Raw genomic sequence first — 22,952 nt, forward strand, 5'->3', positions numbered from 1 at the left:
GGAGCACCTGCTGGATGTACCTGAAATGCCTCCGGCCCCTCCCGACACCCTCTTGTCTCCCCTGTCCCTTCCTCTGTGCCCTCTGCTTGTTCTTCCTGGGCTTCTGGCTCCCTTCCTTGGAAAAGATGGGCATTTATTAAGTTCCTAGTGTTTGCCAGGCAATTTCCATACATTGTCTCTGCACCTTATACTCTTTTTGCTCTCCTGTCCCTTCCACCCTGTTTCCTTTCCCTTCTTCCTGATCTGCCTGGTCTCTCCTGCAAGGAAATGGGCATTTATTGAGCACCTACTGTGTGCTAGGGAATTTACAAACCCTGTCTCCTCTCTTATTATATACACCCTTTTCTCCCCTAATTCTTTTCTTCCTTCTCTATTCATTTCCTCTCCTTTCTGACTCTGTTCCCTCCTAGGGGAGGGAATGAACATATATTGAGGACCTACTGTGTGCCAGGCAGTTTGCACACCATCTCACCCTTCCTCACACCGTCTTCCTTCCCTGTCTCTCCTCTGTCCTCTCCTTGTCTTTCTGGGCTCTCTGCTCTCTGCCAAGGCAAGGAACACACATTTATTGAGTACCTATGGTATACCAAGCAATTGCTTGTGCTTCCTCTATTCTCCTCTCGCCCTCTCATCTCCACTGACCCGTGGTTTCTGCTGTCCTCTGCTTCTTTCTGCTCTCTGCCAGGAGAGGAACTGGGCATTTATAGAGCACCTATTGTGTGCCTGGTAATTTCCTTCCACTCCCCCTCCCTCCCCCTCGATTCTCCATGTTCCTTCATCTCTGACTTATTTTCTGCTGTCTCTCCTTTCTTGGGGGAAGAAAACAAGCAATTATGGAGCACCTATTGTATGCCAGGCAATTTACACCCCACCTCATCTTCTCTTGCCTCTTTCTCCCTGCCCCGCTCATTCTGCCAGCTTCTCCCTTCTTGTGTTTTCTGGGCCTTCCTCGGGGAAGGGAACAAGCATTAACTGAGCACCTCTATGTGCCCCATGATTTGCCGGAACTGCCTCCTCTGACATCACCTCCTCCCTTCTGCTCCATCCTATTGCCTCCTCGGCCAACCTTCCTCTCACCAGTGTCTTCCTCTTCCTCTTGTTTGCCTTCTCTTCCAAGGAAGACAGTGTGCATTCATGGAGCACCTCCTGTGTGCCTCACCCACACACTCGCATGGTCTCTTCCTCATTTCCTCTCTTCTCCCTGGTTCCTGCTCTCCTCCAGCTTCTCCCCTTCCTCTCTGCCCTGTCAGCTCTCTCCTGCGGGAGGAACTAGGCATGTACTGAGCGCCTGCTGTGTGCTACTCCTATCAGCTGTCTGTCTGTCCCAGCTTGCCCCATAGGCCCTGCGCTCCCTTCTCTCTCCCTCTCTGCTTGCTTTCCTCCTCCTGGCTGCCTCCTCTGCTCGCTGCTAGGAAAGGGGACAGGCATTTATTAAGTGCCTATTGTATGCCCACTGCTTTACCTACACTGTCTCCTTCCAGCACAGCTTCTCCTGTTCGTTCTCTCTGCTGGCGTTTCCCCTCCCCGCTCCTTTTCTTCCTGTCTTCTTTCTCCCGGGAAGAGAACCAACACTGAAGAGCACCAACCGTACTCCTAGCTATTTCCACCCCTGGCCCTCCCTCCTTTGGCTGTCTTTCCTCCCGTTTCTCCTCTGTGGTGGTTTCTTCACTTCCTTTCTGACTTGGCTCCTCTCTCCTGACGAAGGGAATGAATGGGCATTGATTGAGCACCAGCTGTGTGCCAGGCTCTTCACAAGCCCAGCGTCCCCTCCTCACACTCTCTCCCTCTCCCTTTCCCTTCCTCTCTACCGCCTCTTCTCTCCCTTCCTGCTCTCCGCGTGCTCCACCAGGAAAGGGTAGGGGCACTGATTAAGCACCAACTGCGTGCTGGGCAGCTCACACACGCTGCTGCCTCTCCTTAGACCCTGTGTTCTCCCCTGCCCCCTCCTCTTCCTTCTCTGCAGCGGAAGCTCTCAATTTTTCCAGAAGGAAGGGATGTAGGCAGCGATCTCAGCCACCACGGCTGTGGAAGGGGCCCATCATCTTCACCTCATGGTGCTGGGCACCGCGAGCTGATGACCGACTGGGGCTCCATTTGGATTTCCTCACTGGGGAAAAGAAAATGTGGATCACAATAGCCACTCCCTAGGGCGGGGGAGGGAGGGGTGACTGAAGGAGACCAGGAGAGAAAGGAGGCTAGACAGTGCTAGAACAAGCCCACGGGAGGGAGGAGGGGCGCTCATCCTGCTCTGGTCGTTGAGTCCTGACTTGTCGCCCTCGTGGCCCCCTCCCTCACCTCCCTGCGCGCTCTGCTCCGCCCCCGCCCCCGAGAAGCAGCTGAGGAAACTGAGGCTCAGGCGGGGGTGGGGGGGGGAGAATCGCCCGCCACTCGGCCCCCTCTCTCCCCCATTCTCTGGATCTCCCTCCGATTCCCAATCTCGCTCCCTCACTAGCTCTTTCTCCCCTCCCTCCCATTTTCTGGACCTCGCTCTCTCCGCACCTCTCGCTCCATCTTTTCTCTCTTTCTCTCCTCCCCTGTCTCTCACACGCTTCCTCTGCCTCTGCCCCATCAGTTTCTCTTGACACACGCATCGTCCTGCCGGAAAGGACTTCCCTCACACTGTGTTGCCGTTTGCTTCGCGCACACCTCGATCAGGTCCTTTTCATTCTTTCTTCCTGCAGCCGCTCCTCCTCTTCCCCCTCCTCCTCCCCCTCCTCCTCCCCCTTCTGATCTGTCTCGACCTTCTGTCCATTTGTCCGTCTCTCCACAGCCACCCGCTCACAGGTTTCCTTCCTCTCACCCTTGTTTTTCACCCTGATCCTCAGTTTCTTCCTCTTTAATTCACGCACCCCCACACTCCTCCCCCACCCCACTTCTCTTCCTTAAACCGCGCTCCTATCCGTCCTTTACACCTTCCTCCGCCGCAGCCCCAGCTCGACTCCCCTGCACTGCCACTCTCAGCCTTTCTGGAAGCCCTTCTGCTTTTCCTTCTGCCTCTGCCCCGCCCCCCGCTCCTGGCTCCCACCCCGTCCATCCTCCTACCCCCGATGGGATGGGGTGCGGAGTCCCCAGCCCTGGGCTTCCCGCTCTGGGCTCTCGGGTTAGCCCTCCGCTCCCCCTTCCTCGGCTGCTGCGGTGTCTCCTCTCTCTACCCTCGTCCCCTTCGCCTCGTCCCTATGCCTCACGTTTACCTCTCACACCAGCCTCTCCTGCTCCTCCCATCTCCCCCACAGGGGCTCCTATTTCCTTCCCTTCCTAGCCTCGCTCTCACTCAGTTTTCCTTGTATCTTCTTTCCATTGGCTTTTTACTCCTGACTCTCTCCTCCGCCGTCTACCCCCCTCCCCGCCTCTCTCCCGGCGCTGCCCTTCCTACCACCCTGTCCTTGTGCCCTCCCTTCCCTGGCGTGAGGGGCCAACCGCCCCCTCAGCCCTCACCGCATGCCTCGTCTCCGTCTCTCATGGTCTCTTTCTCCCACACCTGCTGCCATACACCTGGGGTTTGCAGCGTCTCCCCTCCCCGCTCTCCCTGCCCCTGTCCCCCGTCCCTGTCCCGTCCTTGCTCGACTCCCACAGCTGGGGAGGCCCGTGCGGTAACCAACGGGGGCGGGACGGCTGCGTCCCCGCGCTGGTGGTATTTTTATCCTGTCTCGGAACAGACGGTCCTGTGATTAATGTTTCACAGCTTACGGAATTCATTTCATGTTCTGCCAGGTCCTGGGACCATCAGCTGCACGTTTCTGCCGCCTGCAGCTCATCGTTAACTGGGACACGGGGACACTGTCCCGTGACCTGGCGCGCTATCACTCGAGAGGGGCAAACCTTCCCTTCCCTCCTCTCTGCCTCCCTCAGTTTCTCCCTCTCTCCCCGCTTCTCCTTTCTGAGCCCCACTCCTTCTCCCCCTTCTCCTTGCTGAGCCCCACTCCTTCTCTCCCCCTTCTCCTTGCTGAGCCCCACTCCTTCTCTCCCCCTTCTCCTTGCTGAGCCCCACTCCTTCTCTCCCCCTTCTCCTTGCTGAGCCCCATTCCTTCTCTCCCCCTTCAACTTTCTGAGCCCCACTCCTTCTCTCCCCCTTCTCCTTGCTGAGCCCCACTCCTTCTCTCCCCCCTTCTTTCTGAGCCCCATTCAATCTCTCCCCCCTTCTCCTTGCTGAGCCCCACTCCTTCTCTCCCCCCTTCTCCTTGCTGAGCCCCACTCCTTCTCTCCCCCTTCTCCTTGCTGAGCCCCATTCAATCTCTCCCCCCTTCTCCTTGCTGAGCCCCACTCCTTCTCTCCCCCCTTCTCCTTGCTGAGCCCCACTCCTTCTCTCCCCCTTCTCCCTGCTGAGCCCCACTCCTTCTCTCCCCCTTCTCCTTGCTGAGCCCCACTCCTTCTCTCCCCCTTCTCCTTGCTGAGCCCCACTCCTTCTCTCCCCCCTTCTCCTTTCTGAGCCCCATTCCTTCTCTCCCCCTTCTCCTTGCTGAGCCCCACTCCTTCTCTCCCCCTTCTCCTTGCTGAGCCCCACTCCTTCTCTCCCCCTTCTCCTTGCTGAGCCCCACTCCTTCTCTCCCCCTTCTCCTTGCTGAGCCCCACTCCTTCTCTCCCCCTTCTCCTTGCTGAGCCCCATCCAATCTCTCCCCCCTTCTCCTTGCTGAGCCCCACTCCTTCTCTCCCCCCTTCTCCTTTCTGAGCCCCATTCCTTCTCTCCCCCTTCTCCTTGCTGAGCCCCACTCCTTCTCTCCCCCTTCTCCTTGCTGAGCCCCACTCCTTCTCTCCCCCTTCTCCTTGCTGAGCCCCACTCCTTCTCTCCCCCTTCTCCTTGCTGAGCCCCACTCCTTCTCTCCCCCTTCTCCTTGCTGAGCCCCATCCAATCTCTCCCCCCTTCTCCTTGCTGAGCCCCACTCCTTCTCTCCCCCCTTCTCCTTTCTGAGCCCCATTCCTTCTCTCCCCCTTCTCCTTGCTGAGCCCCACTCCTTCTCTCCCCCTTCTCCTTGCTGAGCCCCACTCCTTCTCTCCCCCTTCTCCTTGCTGAGCCCCACTCCTTCTCTCCCCCTTCTCCTTGCTGAGCCCCACTCCTTCTCTCCCCCTTCTCCTTGCTGAGCCCCACTCCTTCTCTCCCCCTTCTCCTTGCTGAGCCCCACTCCTTCTCTCCCCCTTCTCCTTGCTGAGCCCCATTCAATCTCTCCCCCTTCTCCTTGCTGAGCCCCACTCCTTCTCTCCCCCTTCTCCTTTCTGAGCCCCATTCAATCTCTCCCCCCTTCTCCTTGCTGAGCCCCACTCCTTCTCTCCCCCTTCTCCTTGCTGAGCCCCATTCCTTCTCTCCCCCTTCTCCTTGCTGAGCCCCACTCCTTCTCTCCCCCTTCTCCTTGCTGAGCCCCATCCAATCTCTCCCCCCTTCTCCTTGCTGAGCCCCACTCCTTCTCTCCCCCTTCTCCTTGCTGAGCCCCACTCCTTCTCTCCCCCCTTCTCCTTTCTGAGCCCCATTCCTTCTCTCCCCCTTCTCCTTGCTGAGCCCCACTCCTTCTCTCCCCCTTCTCCTTTCTGAGCCCCATTCAATCTCTCCCCCCTTCTCCTTTGAGCCCCATTCTCTCCCCCCTTCTCCTTTCTGAGCCCCACTCCTCTCCCCCCTCCTCCTTTCTGAGCCCCACTCCTTCTCTCCCCCTTCTCCTTTCTGAGCCCCACTCCTTCTCTCCCCCCTTCTCCTTGCTGAGCCCCACTCCTTCTCTCCCCCCTTCTCCTTTCTGAGCCCCACTCCTTCTCTCCCCCCTTCTCCTTTCTGAGCCCCACTCCTTCTCTCCCCCCTTCTCCTTGCTGAGCCCCACTCCTTCTCTCCCCCCTTCTCCTTTCTGAGCCCCACTCCTTCTCTCCCCCTTCTCCTTGCTGAGCCCCACTCCTTCTCTCCCCCTTCTCCTTGCTGAGCCCCACTCCTTCTCTCCCCCTTCTCCTTGCTGAGCCCCACTCCTTCTCTCCCTCTTTATTCACCCGGCTCTTTCCTGTCACACCTTTGGCTTTGTTCTGTTTTCCCTGCTGTCACTCTCTTCTCTCCCTCAGTCACCAAATGCCCTCGGGATGGCCGCCCAGGTGTCGAGGAGGGAGACTGTCCTCCGTGGGCCTGGCTGGGGTCTGAAGAGCCACCGCCCACCCCTCCCGGCGCCTCCTGGCCTCGCGCTGCAGCCTAGTCTCGCCTTACTTTCCACTTTTCTCATTTCCTCCGTGTTCCTCGGTCCCTTCTTGCCACCACGTGCCTCCTCGCTGGCCTCCCTCCATCCTCTCCTCAGCCTGGACCTCCCCCTCCCTCCGCCCCTCCCCTTGGCCTCCAAGAGTGTGTGTGTGTGACACTGGCGGGACGCCTCTCTCTCCCTTTCCCTCCTCTGTCCCCCCTCCCTCCATCCTTTTCTCTCTCCTTTCCTCCTCTCCCACTCTCTCTGCCTCTCTCTCCGTGCCGTCTCTCACACCCGTTCTCTCTCTTACACACATATATACACACACTCATTCTCTTCTCATCTTCTTTTTACCGTATCCCCTCCATCCTTTTCTCTCTTCCTCGGTCTCTCCTCCCCTCCCTCTCGGATCTCCCTGAATCTCTCCCTCTTTCCCCCCCACCCCGGCTCTCTGGGAACCTCCCCAGGGCTCACATCCCTTCTCTCTCCGCTTGCTTGTCTCCCGGCTCGTCCCCTCCCTCTCGGGTCTCTCTCTGGAGCGGTTCTCTCCCCCCTTCGCCCCATCTCTTCTCTCCTCCAGCCCCCCTCTTTTCTTTCTCCCGCTCCTGTGTCTCTGCCCTTGGCTTTCTCTCCTCTCCTGTCTCCCTTCTACTTTCTCTATCTTGCTTCTCCTCTGCCTCTTTCCTTTTTTCCACTTGCTCCCTTCATCCTCCCCGCTCCAGTTCACCCCTTTTCTCTCTTTCAAAACCACTTGCCTCTTCCTCTCCTGCTTCCCCTACTCTGGTCTCAACGCGCCCTCCCACCTCTCCTGCTCCCCCCGCTCTGGTCTCAATGCCCCCTCCCGCCTCTCCTGCTTCCCCCCTCTCTGGTCTCAATGCCCCCTCCCCCCTCTCCTGCTTCCCCCCCCTCTGGTCTCAATGCCCCTCCCCTCTCTCCTGCTTCCCCCCCTCTGGTCTCAATGCCCCTCTCCCCTCTTCCCTCCATTTCCTCTTCTGTCTGCTCATCCTCCCGCTCCTCCCCTCTGTGCTCCTGGCGGCCCCGCCTCTTCTCTCCCCTCCCTCTGTTCCTTTCCTCTTTCTTTCCTTCTTTCTTCCTCCTCCTTTCTCTCTCCGACCCTCTCCCTTCCCGTCCCCTCCCCATCCCTCCCCAGCTCTCTTCCCACCTCTTTTCCTTGTTTCTCCCTCTCTGCCCCTCCTCTGGGGGCCTCCCTGTCTCTGCTCCTCCCACTTCTCTGCCTGTCCTCCCCTCTGAGTGGCCCCCTCTCCCCTCCTCACATCCATCTCTTCTCTCTCCTCTCCTCGCTGAATCTCTCCTTCCCCTCATCCCTCCTCTTTCTCACTCTACAGTTTCTCTTTCTCTAGCCCCTCGCACCTTCTTTCAGTCTCTCTCCCCCTTTCCTTTGTCTCCTCTCCCAATCTGTCTTCTCATCTCCTCTCTCTGTCTCCGGAGGCCCCTGCCCTGCCCTGCCCAGCGCCCCCTCCCCCGCGTGTCCTCGCCCTGAGGGCTCCAGGGGCTCCTCTCTCCCTTTCCCTCTCCTGCCCTTGGGGCTCTGAGGTTTCCAAGTTCTGAGCAGATGGCAAAGCCAACCCAGGGAGCCCGGGGCCGGGCTGTCAGGCCAGAGTCCCCGAGGTGGAAGGGCCTTTGTGACACCCATTTTCTCTCTCTTTCTGTCTGCCCCGGGCTCTGGACACTGCCTGGAGGGATCAAGTCTGCCCCAGGTGCAGGGAGGATGGAACGAGGCCGGGCTCAGAGGCAGGGAGCAAGCTGCCTAAAGACGCACAGCAAGTAAGTGGCAGGGCCAGGACAGGGTGGGCCGCCCTGCAGCTGGCTGGGATCTGCTCCTTCTTGACTCTCCGGCCTGAGCTTGCTGGGAAGCGGGCTGCCGCCTCTGCTCCGTTCCCCTGCCCAACCCTCCACCATGTCCTCTTCCTCAGGCAGCGTGAAGCACAGCAGCCGCTGGGAGGACCTCACAGGACCCCACTTCACAGATGAGAAAACAGGTGCCTGGTGTTCCTGAGGACCAGCATCTGCTCAGACAGAGACTTCATGGGAACCCCAACCTTCCCAAAGGATCGACAGTGCCCCCTCTAGGGTCCTCCTCTCCGCTGAGACGGACCACATGGGTCAGCATGATGCCTGACCTCCCCCAGTACCGCCCAAGAGGCATTTTCAGACTCGGTGTGATCATCCATCACCACCTACTGGCAAAGGACAAAACTGCAACCAGCTCTAATAAACACTGGGAATGACCCCGACAAAAGAGGACAGTGCCAGGGGGTGGCAGAGGGGCTGCGGGAGAGGAGGGGGAGAATTTGCAAAATTCTGTAAAAATTAAAAACTTGACTCCTAACCAATACATAAACATCATACTCAGCAAGCTTCCTGGTGCGCCGACTTAAATCTCCGGACTTCGTGGGTGTTTCCCAGTCATGCTACAGGCAGGTTCTCTCCTGCACTGCCATGGAAGTGCACGCGTCGCTGCTCTGGGAAATGAAGGAGAGTGGGATTTGGTTTACACAATTTGCTAGGGAGCCTATTTCCAGGAACTGGGCCAAACTGAGTTTGTTTCCTCTGCAGTGACCTTGCTGAATGGAAGCTGGGTGCAAGCAAAGGTGAATGTTCACAGCCCGAGAGGCCCCAGTCACTGGCCCTTGATCCTCACCTGGAGTCTCTCTGATGGGCTAAATAAAGAAACCTCTAGAACTGTTTCCCGAAGCTACCTGCTACAATGCACAATTTGGGGGTGGCAAAGATTCTTTAAAAATACTAAAATTAGGGCTTCCCTGGTGGCACAGTGGTTGAGAGTTCACCTGCCGATGCAGGGGACACGGGTCCGTGCCCCCGTCAGGGAAGATCCCACATGCTGCGGAGTGGCTGGGCCCGTGAGCCATGGCCGCTGAGCCTGCGCTCCACGGGAGAGGCCACAACAGTGAGAGGCCCGCGTACCGCAAAAAAAAAAAAAAGAAACAGTGACTAAGCTCTCCAGGGATGGGCAAGAATTAGATGCGAAGTTTAATCAGAAGAGAGCCCCAGGGAGCCTGCACGAGGTCGGACACTGACTAGAATATGCCACAGGGTAACCTTGCTGGCTTGAGAGCAGTCAAAAGAAGTCTAAGAAAAAAAGAATGTGGGACTCCTCTCATGGTCCAGTGGCTAAGACTCCACGTTCCCAATGCAGGGGGCCTGGGTTCGATCCCTGGTCAGGGAACTAGATCCCACATGCCACAACTAAGAGCTCGAACGCCACAACTACGCATCCCGCATGTGCAACTAAGACCCGGCACGGCCAAATAAATAAAGAAATAAATAAAAATAATGTAATCAGATTGACAAAGACCTCAAACCTCGAGCCACTAAAAAATAACAAAATGGGGGCTTCCCTGGTGGTGCAGTGGTTAAGAATCCGCCTGCCAATGCAGGGCACACGGGTTCAAGCCCTGGTCCGGGAAGATCCCACATGCCGCGGAGCAACTAAGCCCGTGCACCACAACTACTGAGCCTGCGATCTAGAGCCCGCGAGCCACAACTACTGAGCCCGTGTGCCACAACTACTGAAGCCCGCACACCTAGAGCCCATGCTCTGCAACAAGAGAGGCCACCACAATGAGAAGCCCGCGCACCGCAATGAACAGTAGCCCCCGCTCGCCGCAACTAGAGAAAGCCTGCGCACGGCAACAAAGACCCAATGCAGCCAAAAATAAAAATAAGATAAATAAAATAAATTAATTTAAAAAAATACCAAGGCAATGTGAGTCAGCGGGAGGTTTTGGGGCTCTCAGGCCACTTGTCACTGTGCAGAGGGGCGTGGCTGGCCCCCCAGGGGGTGGGCTCTGAGCTCCCACGGGGCTGCAGGGAAGAGGCGCAGCAGGATCAGGGTCCAGGAGCATCAGAGGACGGAGGTGGCACACGGAGGTCTCAGCAGTATCAGATGAATCACAAGAGGAATTCAAAAACACAAATGCTGCCATGGAGCACAGGACAAGAAGAGTTCTCAGAAAATCCCAATAGTGCTGCCACGCTCCACGGGCACGTGTGCACTTAGGTCACGTGTGCATTTCGTGAGAAAGTCAGTTGGAGGAGAGCGGGGTGAATGAGCGTAACGCCCCTTTCTGGCGGCACACGAAGGACGAGGCCACTCTCTGGGCAAGGAAAGAACTGCAGAAGATACAGCGCACGAGGCAAGTGGCAAGCACGGGACAGTGTACAACCTCGAACATGGTACCTTTGCTACGAGGAGGGGGAAAGAGCACACGTTCCTGTTTGTTGGTGTCCGCACAGACACTCCGGGAGGGAAAACAAATGGACTAAAATGATCAAGTGACCACGGAGACAAGGCTCCACTGCGCACCTTCCTCGGCTGTTTCCCCTGTTCACAAAACGTCTCTAATCTGCCTTGGTATTCTACTTCGAGTCACGAGTCTGCGCGAAGTCATTCAAAGTCACATCACAGGCAGATCAGCGACAGAGCCGCGATGTCGCACTACTTATAACCACATAAAGCAGGAGGCAAGCTGAACGTTGAACGTTTGGGGGACAGTTTAATAAACTGCTATACAGACACCGTGGAGCCTGACGCAGCTGTTACCATGACAACGGCGGCCATTTTTTGGTGTTTCTGAATAGCACACACAGTGACCAGGGGAATTCAGCAGTGCCGGTACATCCTGACCGCCTCTTAGCCAAGTCAACAGTTGCACTGGGTTGCTGCAAGTTGTAACTTTCCAAAATGTTTACCTATTTCAATATGTTGCCTTGTCAATGTTTTTAAACAGACAAAAGCAGAAGGGGAGATAGATAGCAAGGACCCAGCAAAATCCCAGGGAAGATACCCAGGCCAGGAAAGGGATTCTATTTACATCATCTGGCCCCTGACTCCACTAAATGTTTGTTTTGACTTTCAACATCACTTCTTCAAGCCCAGAAGCCTATGGAGGGCCTGGCATCCTGATGGCAGGAACTCTCAACTCCCACTAACAGCCGTGGGCAGATATAGGCCAAAACAGGGGACAGGGCTGCACGGAGGGATGGAAAAGGGGGCACCCGTGGCCAGCCCACCCCTGTTCTGTGCCAGCTCTGGGCTGCGAGGAGCCCCAGGGTGCCCTCAAGGGCAGACAGACAGGAGGCTGGTGTCCCAATCCAGTGTCAGACAAGTTAGGGGTATCATCTAACCTGGCCAGGCAGGGCGAGAAGACCACGACAAAGGCACAGCGGCTGGAGAGAACTAGGCATGTTCCCAAACTGCAGGCCTCAGGGGGTGGGGTGGGGGGAACCAGAAGTGAGGTCAGAGCTGGACCAGGAGCTTGGGCTCTATCCTGTGGCAAAGGGAAGCCTCTGGGGCTACAGCGGGGCCACAGGGGAGGGCGGGGTGCAGCAGGACCCAGAACCCACCGCCCTTCCGCCACCAGTGACGCCAAGGCCCAGAGGGAAGGGACTCCTGGGGAGGGGGCGCTCTCCTACCCTCATGCGACGGGGAGACAAGAGGGGCCGGCAAATCCTTCCTGTGATGACCAAGGACACGAGCACGCTGGGCAGGAAGGGCGTCCGCTGAGGGAAAGAGGACGGGGCACTCACGGACCCTGGGCCCCTCACCGGCCACCGCCTCCGCCGCCGCCGCCCCCGCCCTGGCCCCCGGCATCCGGTGCTCCCGACATCATGAGGAACAGGACCACGGGAATGATGTACATCCACTGTGAGCCAGACAGGATGGCAGAAGGACAGACGGACAAACAGGGAGACAGAGAGAAGAGAGGGGAGAATAAGCAGTGTCCGGCCCAGGGTGGGGAAGGCGGGGGCCAGCGTGAGGGGAGGCAGTGAGGGAAGGGGGCCCAGGTCCCCTACTCCACTACGGGTTGGGGAAGGGCTGGCGGGGTGCAGGGACGGGGGAGGCGGGAGGGGGCTCGGTCCTCACTCAGGCCTCGTGCGGTGGCGGTGCAAGCCCGGGGGCAGCAGGACGCAGGGCTGTGAGCAACACGGCCCCCCCCAGGATGAGGTGCCACTGAGGAGGGAGGGGGGGCGCAGGTCAGGGCCAGTGGCGGCTGTGGCATCCTGCGGCCATCAGGGAGGGCAGAGCCAGGGGTGGGCGAGCTCTCGGCCTCTCTGGGCCTCAGTTTCCCCGCAGCTCGGCAGTTAGGCTCTCCTGACATCAGGAGCTCCCGGCACACTAACCAAGGCCCCACGGACACGGCGCTCAGCGCAGTCAGGCTCGGCATCCTCCCACCCGAGGCCCCGAGGGCCCAGCCACACTGGCTTCCACTGTCCCCTGCCCTTGCCTGGGGTGGGACCACCTCCTCCAGCCCCAGCGCCTCCAGCGCCCGGGGCCCTGGGCCTCAAGAGCTGCTCTAGCAGCACAGGCTCACCCTCAGCTGCCAGCTCCCAGCCTCCCGGGCACCTCCCGGCACAGCCCCTCCACCTACCCACCCCCCAGGCCTGGCTGGCGGAGCCCACCCGCTCCCTCCTTTCCAAACCTCCCTGTTCCTTCGAGGTCTCTGCCATGTGCCCCCCACACCCTAGCCTCACAGCCTGGTTCAGGCCTCATTCTCTCCCCCAGACCTTGGTCCCAGCCTCCTCCAAGGTCGGACCCCGCCCCTCCCTTGACCACGCCCTCCTCAGTGCGCTCCCTCCCAACAGGCAAGCCTGACCCTGCCTGTGCTTTTTGTGCTCCAGCGCGGCACCCGAGGGGCTGTCCCCAGTCCCCCTCACTGCCCAGCTCCGGGCCGGCCACTTGCTGAGACCGGATGCCCCGTGAGCACCGCCACAAGCCGACGCCGGCAGGCCAGGGTGCGGGGCTCCAGTCCTCGGCTCAAGCCAGGGGCCAGGAGGACGCGCATAGACATGCCAGAGAAGTCAAGCAGGCCCTCCACACTGGAGGCCCAGCGGAGGGCCGTGGGCGAGGGGAGCAGGGCAGGGGGGCTCAGGATGGGAGGGGGGAGCCGCTGGGGAAGGGGCCGGGGGCGGGCAGAACCCCACTCACATATTTCGCGAAAAAGGACTTCTGCTCCTGGGGGTTCTTGGCCTTCTGGGCCTGCTCCATCTCCAAGCGCTCGATAAAGGCTGCTGTCTCGGGCCTGTGGGTGGGGGTAGAAGGGGGGGAGGGGATGAGGGGCCGGGAGACCCCGCGGCACCCTGGAAGGGTGGGGGGAGGGGCAGGGCCGGAGTGAGAGGCAGCGGAAGGCCGGGCCAGCGGGGACAGGGCTGGCTCTGCCCACCGCCCCGCACCCGTACTCACCCTGGCGCCGGGACCGGCGGCTGCAGCTGCACTGAGGTGTTGAACAGCTCCAGGTCCACGTCCTCCACTTCGTGGCCCCGGCAGCCCCCAGGGTATGTCACCACCGACACCCCCACCACGTTGCCGGCCACGTCCACGTGCAGGGTCAGCTGGTCCGAGAGGTGCGACTCTACCAGGGAGCACTGGGGGAGGAGCGGAGGGGGGTGAGAGGAGGGAGGCCAGCAGGGGCTGCTGCCCAGGCCTCGCTGACACCAGCCACCCCCCCAAGCCTCCTTCCCCACCCCACAGGGCCCCCGAAGCAGCTTTCAAAGCCCTCCATGGCCCCCTGCCAACCTCCAGCAGAAGCAACGGCCTCCCCAGGGCCCACCAACTGGATTGTCCCCCTCCAGCCCGGGAGACCCTTGAGGGCAAGGCGAGGTCCTTAAATGCTGGAGCGCGAACAGTGGAGGCCAAAGGGTAGAACCCAGGCTAGAGCGGGCGGGAAAAGCAAGGATGGGGGCTGACCTCATCACCGACTCACCGCGGGGACAAAGGAGGAGACGTAGCCACCGGCTTCTGGGCCGTCAGGGGCCCCAGGCCGCCGTGGAATCCGGACACGGTACAGGCCATTCAGCGCTGCCACATCCTGCAGGGCAGAGAGGGGAGGGTGGCAGTGAGAGGGACAGTGCCCAGCCCCCACCCGGTCTGGACACCCACTGGGCCCACAACCAGGAAGGCCCTTCCCCAGTCTCGCCCAGCCAGCATTCCCCACTCCCTGGCCCGGCCAAGCCCAAGACTCCTCCCACTGGGTGCCCCACCCGGGGGGAGACCACCACGAGGAGAGCAGAGGCCAGCCCAGCGACAGAGTAAGTCCCGAGGACACTTCCCGCAGGTCTGGGTCCAGCCCCACACCCGACCTCCCCGGTTATATGAGCGGCTGGTTCTCACTGTGGGCGACTGTGACAGGAATCACGTGGGCACCACGCAGGAAGGCTGGCCGGGCGGGCCTCAGCCTGATCTCTCCCACAGCACTGGCACCCATGGGCCCGCAGCCGCCCAGAATAAAGCCTGCGTCCCCAGCTTCCCTTGCAGCTCCAACTGGTCAAAGGGACGGAGTGGAAGTGGATTGTGGCAGCTTTCTCGAGCTTTCCCCCAAAGCCGGCTGTTCCCTCTGGCCCTCCTTCTTCCCCTCCTCTACCTTGCTGCCTGGAACCTCCCCGCCGCCCCCGCCAGCCCCACACCTCCCTAGGGAGGACCCAGGCGGACCTGGAGGAGGCCACAAAGCAGGGCCACAGGAGAGGTAACGTTCTCCTGCTTAACCATGCTGCCGTGGGAATCCCTTTCTCCTCACAAGCAAATCTTGCACTAAGTGTGAAGCACCTTGGCTAAATCTAGCAGAGCGAGAGGAGCTGACTGTACGAAAACCGTGGGGAAGAGAGGGTGCTGCGCAGAGGAAACAGCTCAGGCAGAGGCCCCGAAGTATGCGTGTTGTGCTCTGAGGCACGTGCCCCCAGCCCCAGCAAAGCGGGGGGTCCCGTCCTCACCCGGAGCTGGCCCCGCTCCTCCTCACTGAGCTGCCGCTGCGACAACGACAAGGTGCCATCTTGCTGGCTCCAGAGCAGCGAGCCCCGCTTCCGGAAGTGGGCACTATCATCTGTGCGGGAGCCTGGACGTCAACCCTCGCAGCCACCAGGTTGCTTCCCCATCCCGAGCCCCCATTTTCCCACCTAAAAACTGGGGACAGCCCCACGTGTCTCTGAAGCCCTGCCTCTGCCTTGCCAGGTGACCCAGAGTCGCTCACGTGACTTAAGTGGGCCTCAGTTTCCCCAGCTATGGAATACAGGGGCTGCAGAGCTCGGGAGCTCCCAACCACCGGGCTTTCTTGGGCAGATGCCAGGGTCTGACTGGGGAGGTCTGCAGAGGGTCCGAGCTTCAGTGTTTAAAACAGGTGCCCCCAGAGCTTGGGGCCTCAGACTGGGTTATAAGCCCCTGGGCCACACTGACATCTATGCTCTGGGAGTCTGGATGCCTGAAATGTGGCAGTTTAAGCTTGGCTTTAGAGAAGGTCCCACCTCTACCATTCACTTGTAAAAGGACCTTGTCTGGTATCCCTCCGAGCCTCAGTTTCCTCTTCTGGAAAATGGGGTTATCCCTAACACCTATTTTGGGTGACTATTCTGAGGATGTCTGAGTTAATATAGATGTTTGAGTTAATACATCTAACCACTAGGGAAGGGCATGGGGCAATTGGTCAAAGTCGGCTCTGAGGTTATTACTGCCATACCGACCTTTCTGAAACTGGCATTTGTCTTACAGGTATGGGAGTCTTCAAAGACAGAGCTTCTGTTCGCCGCCGCCCCCACCTCCCCAGTGTAATGCAAACACACTCCCAAGTGCAAAGCTGTAAGTGAATGGATGGCGTATCTCACGCTGAGTGGCACCCGAGTTCCTGACACAGGGCACTGGGTAAGTGTCCGGGTCAGGACGTTGCTGGACTCACCGATCTCAAATGAGTGCTCCAGCAGCAGCCCCACGGCGCCGCAGCCCTCACCCTCTCGACTTTCCGCCCCCGCCTGCAGGTGATAGAGAGGGCCCCAGGTAAGGACCATCAGAGCCCTCAGTCCGGCAGGACCCACGGACCCCAGGACAGACAGACCCGCAGGCTGCGGCAGGAGCCTTATTTCCATACCCACATCCAAACACTGACGCTTGCCCACTATTCCACCGGGAACCGCCCATTTCATGAAAATTCATGATCTGGACGGGCCAGAGACAACCAGAGCCTGCAAAATAGCGGAACCTCGTTTCCAAGGCAACTATCTCCAGGTCACTTTCACACCTAGCATCATAACTATTCATGAGTTAAAAGGCATCCTTCCCAAGCTAATATCCACGTGACCTCGTTTTCACCTTCACAGCCCCAATAGCCACGATGCCGCCCGAGTTCCACCCCTCTCAAGCACATTCAAGATTCCATGCCTTCCTTTTCTCCAACTCTCCACATCTCTCCTGACTCTCTACGTCCTCAAGCCTGCGCTACCTCGTTCCAGATTTTAATCCGCGAGCTCAAGATCCCGCCCTCTCATGCATATTCGGGAGGCGGAACTCCTCCGAGAGCCCCCCCCCCCGCCTCTTTAATTTTAGCCACCCCGACGTCTGATTTGCCAAGATTCCACCCGGGCCACACCTCCTCAAACATATTCATGACTGAGGATCCCTAGCGTCCGAATGTTAAGGAAGTTCTTGCCCCAACCTTCTCTTTCGGTGCAGCCTCGTTTTCACCGCACCCAACGCCCAGGTGCCAAAGTCCCATCCCAAAATGGGATTAGGGGGCTTCCCTGGTGGCGCAGTGGTTGAGAGTCCGCCTGCCGCTGCAGGAGACACGGGTTCGTGCCCCGGTCCGGGAGGACCCCACATGCCGCGGAGCGGCTGGGCCCGTGAGCCACGGCCGCTGGGCCTGCGCGTCCGGAGCCTGTGCTCCGCAGCGGGAGAGGCCACAACGGTGAGAGGCCCGCGTACCGCAAAAAATACAAAACCAAAATGGGATTAGCTAAGGCCCAGAAAGGGGATGGCAAAATCCCATAAGGAGCCCCGCCCCCTTATGCATATTCACGAGCTAAAGCCTTCCTAACTATCCTCTCGCTTTCTCCCAGTTGTGCGGCCTCATGAATGCGCAGAACTGCAGCCTCGCTTTCCCCGGTTCTTTTACCTCGTCTTCCCTCTCGGTCCTGCGCAACTTCGTTCCCACCTTAACCGACCTAAAGGCCCAAGACCCACGACTTCCGTCAACCCCGCCCTATGTGCACAGCGAATAAGCACTCACCCCCCGCACAGCGGCCCCGGACCGGCAACCACTACCCCGCGCCCGGCTGGGGGCTGCTGCCGCCATCAGCAAGAGCAGGAGCAGCCGAGTCGCCCCAGCGCCGGGCGCGGCCATTTCGGACCCGTCCCACCAGCCAAGGGGCTGGAGTGAGCCGGGCGCCGCGGAGCACGCCGGGAGGAACGGCCCGCATCCCGTCGCCCGTGCGCCTGCGCCGGCTCTTTGCGTCTGCGCACTAGCGCCCGCCCGCTACCGGCGCCTGACGTCACGGGGCGGGCGGCGCTCCATCCGGGTCTCCGGGCACCGCCCCTTGGATGACGCCACAATCGCGGACGTCTCCTCCGTGACGCACACCCGGTCCGTCGCGTTGTGACGTCACAGAGCCCGGGGCCCCGCCCTCCCGTTTTCTCCGTGGGCGCCTCGCTCCGCTCCCCCCAAGGGGCGGGGCGTTGCGATGAAACGGTGGCGCGAGCCTAAGCCGGCCCCTAGTGGAGCAGGTGAGGCGGGACCAGGTGGGATGGCAGGTGAGAGGCGGAGCCGGGCCTGGAGGGGTTGGACCAGGTGAGGGAACCAGGTGAGGGATGGAGCCTGCGATACGGAGACCGGTAGCCGGGAACCCTCTACCCTCAGCGCGGGGCTGACCTGGGGACCTTGGCCCAGCCTCCTGGAACAGACCTGCGAACTTTGCCGCCCATGTAGAACGCCCCCTGGTTCCAGCCTGTCCCACGCACCGGCCGGGACGGCTCCAACGCCATCTCCTGAGCGGCGAGTTCGACCAGCTGCGGGATTTACCCATCTTTGAGAGCAACTTCGTGCAGGTGTGGAGCCCCAGGGCCCTCCGAGCCCAGGCCTGAGCCCCGGCCTCCTGACTTGGGGAACCTCTGTTCGCCCTATTTCTGATCACTCCCCCTAATGCCCACCTCCTGAAATTCCTGCTTCCCTATGAACCCTGGCCTTTGATTCCCTCGGTCCATTTTCCCTGACTTCATACCCATATGACTCTTGACTTTTGACCCCAGGATCTCTGATCCCCATCTTGGTGGTTAACTTACTTGGTTCCTGACCCTTAACCCTACCAAAATTCCTGATCCCTCCCCAATCCCACCCCCCATCTATCTGGCTTCTAACCTCTGACCCCCCGGCCCCAGGTGACCCGGTTAGGAGAAGTTGCCAACAAGGTCACCATGGGGGTGGCAGCCTCCAGTCCAGCCCTGGAACTCCCAGACCTGTTGCTTCTGGCGGGCCCTGCCAAGGAGAACGGACGCCTGCAGCTCTTCGGGTGACTGCCCCCACCCCAGCCTAGACCTCCTTTCTCCCCAGCTCTGGGCATCCTAGGCCCCCTGCAGCACCTCCTTTCACCCACATGACCTCCAAGGCCAGGAGCCATGGATGGCTGCTAGCCTTCTCTGGGCTACTGTCCACCCAGGAGAACAAGGACAGGGCCATCCACAGGAGCCAGGAATCGGGGATAGATAGACATGAGGGGGACTGTCTTCAGCTACACCCTGGCAGGAATCAGGAGAATGACCATTTATGCAGGACTTACTGCATGCCAGGCGTCCCCTTGACCATGCACATCATCTCTTCTCTGACCTCCTACTGTCATATGGTGGGGCCCCTTAGGCCCATCCATAAGAAAAACTGAGGCCCAGAGAGGGGAGCCACTTGCCCAGGGTCCCACAGTGGGTCAGGGGTGGCCTGGGATCAGAACCTTGGGCTCCTCAGGATTGCTGACCTCATGATTCTGGAGCTCCTGGGCCACACTCCACACTGCCCCTTCAGGTCTTTGTTTTTTTGATTGAAAAAGTAATGCAAATACACTCCAAGGTACAAAACACACATAGCACAAAATACACCTTTCTTCCATCCTAGGCTCCTGTCTCCAACTCCAGCTGCAAATACCAAGACATTTACAGGCATAGAGTATATTTCCAGAAACATTCTGCTGGTGGCTTTCACTTTTTGGCTACATCTCACAGATAATGAAAGAAAGGGGGACGGGGGAAGGGCGGGAAGGAAGGAAGGAAGGATGGAGTCACATTGTCACACACACACACACACACACACACACACACACGCATGCACACAATCCTTTGTCTGCAATTTTGTTTTGTTTTGTTTTGCGGTACGCGGGCCTCTCACTGTGGTGGCCTCTCCCATTGCGGAGCACAGGCTCCGGACGCGCAGGCTCAGCGGCCATGGCGCACGGGCCCAGCCGCTCCGCGGCATGTGGGATCTTCCCGGACCAGGGCACGAACCCGTGTCCCCTGCATCGGCAGGCAGACTCAACCACTGCGCCACCAGGGAAGCCCCTGTCTGCAATTTTGGATGTAACTCATTTGGTGGTAGAATCTGCTTCTGACCTGAACAAACTTGATGCCACTTACAGCCTTTATTTATCCCCCCCGAATAAGTTTAAAACATTTCACAAAGCAGTATTCTGATGCCGGAACCTTGTACTGGGACATTCTCTACCATCTTCCTTTTCTTTTCAGTGCTAATTGTATCCCACCATATGAGTCACAACCTGCAGTTGGAAGGATGCTAAGGATGGTGCTGAGAGGGGGGTTTTGACCCTCATCATCTCCTTCAGCACTCTCCCCTCCCAGCCCCAGAGAAAACATACCATCGAAGTAAAATCATTGAGCTTGCTCTGCCAACTCAGCCTCAACACATCCCCCAGCCCCTCACTTCTAACCAGCTTCCAGCCCTTAGTGATTCTGTGCCAGTGCACACAGATCCATTTTTGGACACACACAATTCAACAAACTCCGTCCCCATGGACACCTAGCTTGCATCCAGCCTCTTGCTGTGATGATGTAATAGGGAATGTCCTTCAACGAATGGCTGCCTTCAGACGGCCTGGTTTCACATCCTGGCTTCACCTCTTCTTCACTGTCTTTGGCCAAGTTTCCTACCCATCTGGGCCTCAGTTTCCTCATCAGCCACATGAGGTTAAGAGGAGAGCCCACCTTCCAGGGCTGTCAGGGGATAAACTAAGTAAATGTCTGTAAATCTCTTGGAACAGCACCTGGCACAGAGTATGCGCTCTGGAAATGTCAGCTGTTATTCTTCCATTTGGGGAACATACTAATAGATCGAGTTGCCTACTGAGGGACTCTGATGTGCCCTGTGCCTTGGGGTGACAACCAGTGTGGCAGGCAGGGGACATCCATGTGCTCAGCTGCGAGGGTGTCTGTAAGACCAGTTTCTAGAGGTAGTCTTGCAGGGCCTGAGGGGAGTCGTATGTGGCTACCCAGTGTTGTTAAGAACATAGGTAAGACTTGGCTTCAAGTCCCTGCTGTGTGATCTGGGCCAAGTTACCCATCCTGTCTGGATTGTTTCCTCCCCTGCCTTGTTGGACCTTGAATCAGGCTGGGGGCCTGAGCAATTCCTTTATTCAGATACTCCACAAGCATTCACTCAGCACTGACCATGGGTCAGCTCTGGGTACTACGGAAGCAGCACTGAACAAAATTGGACCAAAAATCTCTGCCCTCAAGCTCACTTTCTACTAGGAAAGCAGACAGAATAGATGTCAATTTGTCCAGTGGGTGAGGTCTGTGGAGACAGATGGGGCATGGGGGTGGGCATGGGGAGGTCTGCAAGGGCGAATGTAGTTGTATATAGGCTGGAGGTTGTAAACAGATCTTCTCTAAGAGAGGAAGGGGCCGAGCTATGGGGATGGCTGGAGGATGACAGAGGGAACGGCCTGTGCAAAGGTCCTGAGGTAGGACCAAGCCTAGCAGGTGTTTATGGGACAGTGAGAACAGTATGGCTGGAGCCGAGTAAGCGAGGAGAGTGGGTGGGGGTGGGGGGGCAGAGAGGGAACAAAGCGGGCAGATCCCGCAGGGCCTTGTAGTCTAGGCGAGGACTCTGCTTTTACTCTGAGCCCCGGGAAGGATTTGAGCTAACGCGGGTGTTGATTGGCGCCCTCTGGCGGCCGCGTGGGAACAGACTGGGGTGAAGGCGGGAAATTACGGTGGCTGGACGGCGGGGGTCAGGGGCGGCTGGTGGAGGGACTTGGAAATCGTCGGACTGTGCCTACGGTTTAACGGTGGAGCCATCAGGATTTGGTAGGATTGGCTGAGAATGGGAAAAAGTCGCCTCCCGCGGTTTCTCACTGAGCAAGTGGGAGGATGTTAAGATGGGGAAGACGAAGAGGTGCAGCTTTGGGGTTGGCGGAAGATCAGGAATTTGGCTGTTGGACATTTTATGTGTCCGATGTCGATCCAACATACAAATGGAAATTTCAAGTAAGCAGCAACCTGAGTTTCGCGTTTAGGAGGGAGGACCAGCGGGAGACACGGATGGGCTCTGTGTATGGAAGAAAATTGGGGATGGATAAAATGCAAGAGGCAGAGAAAGTGGAAAAGGATCCTTCCAGGGGGAAGAGAGGGGCGCTGGGGTGGGCGCCGCGGAGCCGGGGAGGGTAAGACGCTGAGGCCGCCCCTTCCGCCCGCCAGGCTGTTCCCCTTGCAGTTCGTCCAGCTCTTCGTCCACGACGAAAGCCGCTGGCAACTGAAGGTCAAGTTCCGCACCGGCCGCGCCTTCTACCTGCAGCTGCGGGCCCCGCCGGAGATCCGCGACCGCAAGTTCGGCCAGTGGGTGCGGCTGCTCTACCGCCTGCGCTTCCATTCGGCCCAGGGAGCCTTACCCTTCACACAGGAGTACTCGGCGCTGGAGGACGACAAGGACGAGGATCCGAGCAGGAGGAAGTGAGCAGACGAGGTGAGCGGAGCAGGGCGGGGCTGCAAGGAGCGGGGAGAGGGGCATGGGCGGGGCTGGGGGCGGGACTCCTGGGTCTGAGGGAGGAGGGATTGGGGGCAGGGACTCCCGGGTCTGAAGGGGGAGGGGCTGGGGGCCTGGATCCTGGGTCTGAGGGAGGAGGGCCTGGGACCTGGATGCCTGTGTCTGAGAGTGGAGGTGACCATGAGCCCAGACTCCTAAGTCCTGACAGTGTGTGGCATCTGTACCCAGAGGACAGGAGGCTCTCAAAAGCAGGGCAAGGTCTGCAGGACCTTGGCGCACCAGCAAAAGTGGTGATGGTTTCCTAACTGGGCATCCCACCACCCCAGCCTCGCTCCCCTTGACCTAGCATGGTGGGATCTGGGGAGGGAGTGCCCAGGCCCTGAAGGAGTGGGGTCAGCCAGACAAGATGCCAGTTCCGTGTAAGGCCTGGGGAGGGGAAATGCCCCAGTCCTTGAAGGTGGGGACACTGGAACGTACGGGGCCTCTTCCTCTCGAGACACCCTGCTCCCCAGGCCTTCCCAGGAAGTACAGAGTGCCCACTCACCCACCCCCAAACGGCAGGTGCGTCCGCAGTCAGGGCCTCCGAGACAGACTCTTGTACCCAGCTTCAAGCCATGGAAGCCAGCCTGGACCCACAGACCTCTGAACTCTGGGGACTCTGATTCCTCCAACATTATTTTGAGGTCACTAAAAGACCAGAGATCCAAGTGTACCGTACCTCGGGGCCGGACAGATGAATTATTAAAGTTAATAAGGATCGGCCACTTAAGAACCAACAGCCCGGTCCCGAGCAGTTTCCCCATCGTCACCGATTCAACATGGCAGAAACAGCTCTTCCAGTATGACTGCCCCAGCGCGGTCTTCTGTTCATGGTGTCTGGCTCCTCGGGCCGCTACTGAGGCCCAGCGCTCACCACTCCATCATGGCTACCTCGCTAGAGTAGCCCTCCCCAGTCTGGCCTTTGGTTCTTCTTTGCCCACTGCATCTGGCCCCTGCAGCCAGCCCACCTCCTCCCCACTCCCAGTAGCTCGGCTAACAG

General features: G+C 59.0%; 2 protein-coding genes across 5 annotated transcripts; one reads left to right on the plus strand and one right to left on the minus strand.

The window, feature by feature from the left end:
- Nucleotides 1-10,649: 10,649 nt before the first annotated feature.
- On the minus strand, nt 10,650-17,333 carry EMC10 (ER membrane protein complex subunit 10). Of its 4 annotated transcripts, none has more exons than XM_082676822.1 (8): nt 17,165-17,333; nt 15,842-15,914; nt 14,886-14,995; nt 13,883-13,987; nt 13,363-13,544; nt 13,108-13,201; nt 11,595-11,681; nt 10,650-11,449 (listed from the first exon to the last, which is right to left on the minus strand). In XM_082676822.1, the coding sequence occupies exons 1-8, from the start codon at nt 17,276-17,278 to the stop codon at nt 11,108-11,110; spliced, it is 1,107 nt and encodes a 368-aa protein (XP_082532948.1). In that variant the 5' UTR covers nt 17,279-17,333; the 3' UTR covers nt 10,650-11,107. The 4 variants fall into 4 exon arrangements, 3 of the variants coding, with proteins under 3 accessions (XP_082532948.1, XP_082532950.1, XP_082532949.1); XR_014298173.1 differs by having other exon boundaries at nt 11,392-11,449; nt 11,595-11,824; nt 17,165-17,332; XM_082676824.1 differs by lacking the exon at nt 10,650-11,449 and adding an exon at nt 12,046-12,132 and having other exon boundaries at nt 11,538-11,824.
- Nucleotides 17,334-17,615: 282 nt separating this feature from the next.
- On the plus strand, nt 17,616-22,545 carry GARIN5A (golgi associated RAB2 interactor 5A; the record flags this gene model as incomplete). Its single annotated transcript, XM_082676848.1, has 5 exons — nt 17,616-17,658; nt 17,861-17,979; nt 18,310-18,440; nt 21,628-21,892; nt 22,426-22,545. The coding sequence occupies 4 exons, from the start codon at nt 17,616-17,618 to the stop codon at nt 21,881-21,883; spliced, it is 549 nt and encodes a 182-aa protein (XP_082532974.1). The 3' UTR covers nt 21,884-21,892; nt 22,426-22,545.
- Nucleotides 22,546-22,952: the final 407 nt, after the last annotated feature.

The sequence above is a fragment of the Grampus griseus genome, assembly GCF_964374135.1.
Source record: "Grampus griseus genome assembly, chromosome: 19".
Taxonomy (NCBI): Eukaryota; Metazoa; Chordata; class Mammalia; order Artiodactyla; family Delphinidae; genus Grampus; species Grampus griseus.

Coding starts and splice junctions, on each gene's coding strand:
- EMC10 (XM_082676822.1), bottom strand. CDS start 17,278: ATGGCCGCGCCCGGCGCTGGGGCGACTCGGCTGCTCCTGCTCTTGCTG. Junction 14,996..15,841: donor GGAGCACTCATTTGAGATCG/GTGAGTCCAGCA, acceptor GCTCCCGCACAG/ATGATAGTGCCCACTTCCGG. Junction 13,545..13,882: donor TCTCCTCCTTTGTCCCCGCG/GTGAGTCGGTGA, acceptor CTCCTCCCCCAG/TGCTCCCTGGTAGAGTCGCA.